This window comes from Palaemon carinicauda, chromosome 24 (genome assembly GCF_036898095.1).
Source record: "Palaemon carinicauda isolate YSFRI2023 chromosome 24, ASM3689809v2, whole genome shotgun sequence".
NCBI classification, from domain to species: Eukaryota; Metazoa; Arthropoda; class Malacostraca; order Decapoda; family Palaemonidae; genus Palaemon; species Palaemon carinicauda.
Window position 1 is genome coordinate 99,842,568 of NC_090748.1, and position 3,917 is coordinate 99,846,484.

At 28.8% G+C, this 3,917-nt stretch overlaps 1 protein-coding gene across 1 annotated transcript in view; it reads right to left on the bottom strand.

Annotated features, from left to right (window-relative positions):
- LOC137617920 (uncharacterized) overlaps positions 1–1,194 on the bottom strand; it is a 2,282-nt gene extending 1,088 nt beyond the window's left edge. Inside the window, exon 1 of the mRNA XM_068347863.1 lies at positions 1,077–1,194. Within this exon, the coding sequence (XP_068203964.1) occupies positions 1,077–1,088 (12 nt within the window). The 5' untranslated portion in view covers positions 1,089–1,194. The remainder of the gene's footprint in view (positions 1–1,076) is intronic.
- Between the last annotated feature and the right edge of the window lie 2,723 nt (positions 1,195–3,917).

A 3,917-nucleotide genomic window follows, 5' to 3' on the forward strand; every position in this document is an offset into this window, starting at 1 on the left:
TGAAATAACCTCTTTATTTTCTCTCTCTCCCATACTCACTTGTGGGGTATCATTTGAACAAAGAGCCCGTGTTAGCACACCTTTTACCGGTTATCACAGAATAGTGACGTCCCGTGTTCAGTCAAGTTCATACACATTTAAGCTTCAAAGATATGTTCAAAATGTTCAAGAATACTCTGGCAACCGTTGCATCGAGCTTGTAAGTGTTCAGAAATTGACAAGATCTTTGTACTTATATCGTATGATATTTTTGTAAAATAAATAAGCTTAATAAACACTGAGTTTATTTCATTAAATCAAAACATGACCTTTGGTAATCTGCTTTCAGATAAGATCAGTCCTGGAGAGAATGTCGTCAGAAAAATTGAGAAAAATATGAACAAAATAAATATCACTGAAGCAGCAATTATATCTAATTCTACTGGCATAAACGAAAGTCTGTTCACATGATATAACAACATGAATAGTGCCTGTGATCATAATGATGTTCTTACTTATTATCATTAACACCAAATTTCAAGATATTGGTGTTTTGGTCGTTGGCTGATGTTAAAAAAAAAAGCATGTATGCTCAAAGAAACTAATCCAAACATAGTTCAATTCTCGAAAGGGGATGGAGCCCTACATATAATTTTCCTACTGTTTGTGTTTGTGTGTTTGTTTGTTCGTGCGTTTGTTTGTTTGTTTGTGTGTGCGCTTGTTTGTGAATAGCTTCTTGGCCACAATTTTAATTGTAGAGTAATGAAACTTGCAGGGAACAACTGTTATGTAAAAAGCTGAAAATGATTCAATTTTGGATGGTTAAGGTCAAAGGTCAAGTTCATGAACAAGCAAAATGCCCAATTCATTACTAAATATTTCTATACAATCATATTTGAAAATTATTAAGGTTTATAGGTTCAAGAAGAATAAAAGAGGAGTTCTAAGAGTATAGATAACATCTCTACAGCATCACCTAAAACAAACGTATTGACAATGACACAAAAATTAAAACTGTTTAGTTCATGGGGACTGTTTGGTAATGACGAAGTCAGAGCCAGAAATCGAACAAAGAGGAAGTCGAAACAATTGAGTACCTTAAAACACATAGCGGTGGTTTTATGGAAATGCGGTCTGGAAAACTGGAAATCTTTCTTGAGCCTGGAAGCTTCTTGTGTTCCCTGTTGTCTATGTATGGACTGACTGAGCTGTCTGTTATATAGCAAATGGGGAGGAGCCAACTCGGGAAAAAATCCTGCCTGCTTACCAATTAGAATTGCTCAGCTTAACATGGTTATATAAGCATTCTCTATGGGGTCATTTCAATGAAAATTCGGTGACTTGTCAACTGTAAAACTTAACACCTATTGCAGCAAGTCACATACATCTTGATAAAGTAGTCAATGTCGTCTGAAAGAATTTCCAAGGCAAACAATGGTTGAATCTGTAAAGTCATCACATTAATTAGAGGAAAAATAAGTAAGTTTTCTTTTGTACTAGATTCTCGACATAGTTAAACAAGTTCCATGGAATTCTTTAACGTTTTACGAGAATGGCTGTCTGACGACAAGGTCCTTTTAGAAGTTTTATTTCCAGGGAATAAAGTCTCGTTTATCCTCAAAGAGATTTTTATAGTTGAAACACACAGGTTTCTTGTCATTCCTAAGGCTTGTTGACAATTTTTCTTTTCCATGTACCGTGTTGTTTGTTTTTCCCTACTTCTTTTCCAGCGATAGATAATCTACTTTGAATTGTGAGAGAGCATGGTTTACATATGATTTACTTCTTTAAACTTGATTTGTATGACTTTTGCCTAATTTGATTTTTTATAGTGGATTATCAACTTTTGATTTGCATTAAAGTCTGCTTTGGAGTTTGGCAATAGTATAATTGATTTGTTTAACCTTTGATAAATAGAAGTTTTATTTAGTATAACATTTTCTTTTGTATGAATCAGTTTCTTTTTTTATTTAAAGAATTTGCTTTTGGTTACAATTCTTACTGCCAGGGCTATATTGAATTTCGTTGGTGGGTGTAACAGCATGCTGCTACCCTCCATTTGATGTATATCAATAAATAAAATAACCCACAATGTATGAAAAATGAAAGTTTTCGAAGGGACCGTCTCCCTTTTCTGAAGAGGAAGGGAGATGATCCCTTCGAAAGCTAACATGAATTTAATGTTTCATACATTGTGAGTTATCTTACTTATCAAAACTACACGGAAAATTGTGTATTTTAATATATATTACTAAATGTTTTGAATTCGAATTTGAAACACCACTTTCCTTTGACGATTAGTGTTAATAAAAGAATATTTTCATTTTTTATATTAAAATTATTAAGCATAAATTATGATATTTGGATTTCGGTGTTCGTTAGTTATCTTATTCCTACTATTTGGAAAGGTTTTTTAATCTTGCCGTTTCCATTTTCACAGAATCTGTTAACTGTGAATACGTCAAAAAAAGAAAAAAAAAAAAAAAAAAATACGGTCGACTTCCGGTTTAGATTTCACTCGGGTTATCAATTAGTATCTCAAAACATGGGTACAATTACAATTACATTTACAATTAAAATTACAATTAAATCTACAAAGTTATAAAGACACATAAAATCGTTTCACTAGCACATCAACATTCATACAAAATAGACACAAAATTATATATACATATACTGTATATATATATATATATATATATATATATATATATATATATATATATATATATATATATACATATATGTATATATATATATATATATATATACATATTTGTATATATATAAAGATACATATACTGTTTAATATGCACTTATGTATATATATATATATATATAAATATATATATATATATATATATATATATATATATATACATATATGTATATATATACATACATATGCACACTCACACACACACACACACACACACACACACACACATATATATATATATATATATATATATATATATATATATAAACATATATATACATGTACATATAAATATATGTGTACATACATTAATATACATACTGTACCTATCTATCTATCCTTATGTATAATATGTATCATAACATAGATACTTTATTTATCTTTCTATCTTTATGTGTATCATAAATATACCTACTTTTTCTATCTTTCCATCTGCCTGTCTAACAATTTATATGTTTATATGTATGTATATATTATTTACGTCTGTGTGTATATGTGTGTATACATGCGTTTATGCATATTTGTGTGTATGTGAGGTTATCTAAACCAATAGACAATATATCTCGAAAGTAAAATATTATTATTATTATTACTATTATTATTATTACTATTTTATTACTATTATTGTTACTATTATTATTAACATTATCAGTATCATTATTATTATTTTCATTAATATTATTGTTATTATTATTATTATTATTATTATTATTATTATTATCATCATCATTATTATTATTATTATTATTATTATTATTATTATTATTATTATTATTATTATTATTATTATTATTCCTATATGAATGAAAATTGTGAATTATCTCAAACTATTGATTATATATAGTTGCTACATAATTGCACACTATTAATAAAAAACAAGTTTTCATGAAACATCTCTACAATTCATCTTCTTAAAACTCATCTCTTATACATAATTCATTCATTAATTTTTTTTTCATCTATGAAAAAAAAAAATGAAATTTAGACGTAAACACTTGCCATGATTACTAATGAAACAGTTCAAATCATGCATGACTTAATTTTAGTCAATAGCCTAAAGCTGGATTTACACGGTTGAACTCGGTTGTCGAACCCGGTTGTCGAACCTTCATGTCAAACGGTTCGAAGAGGTGGAGTCAGTCACAAATGTATAAGGTTTGTGGACAATGAACCCCGCCCACAAAAAGTCAAGTGAGAACAGACATTCTTCGAACCGTTC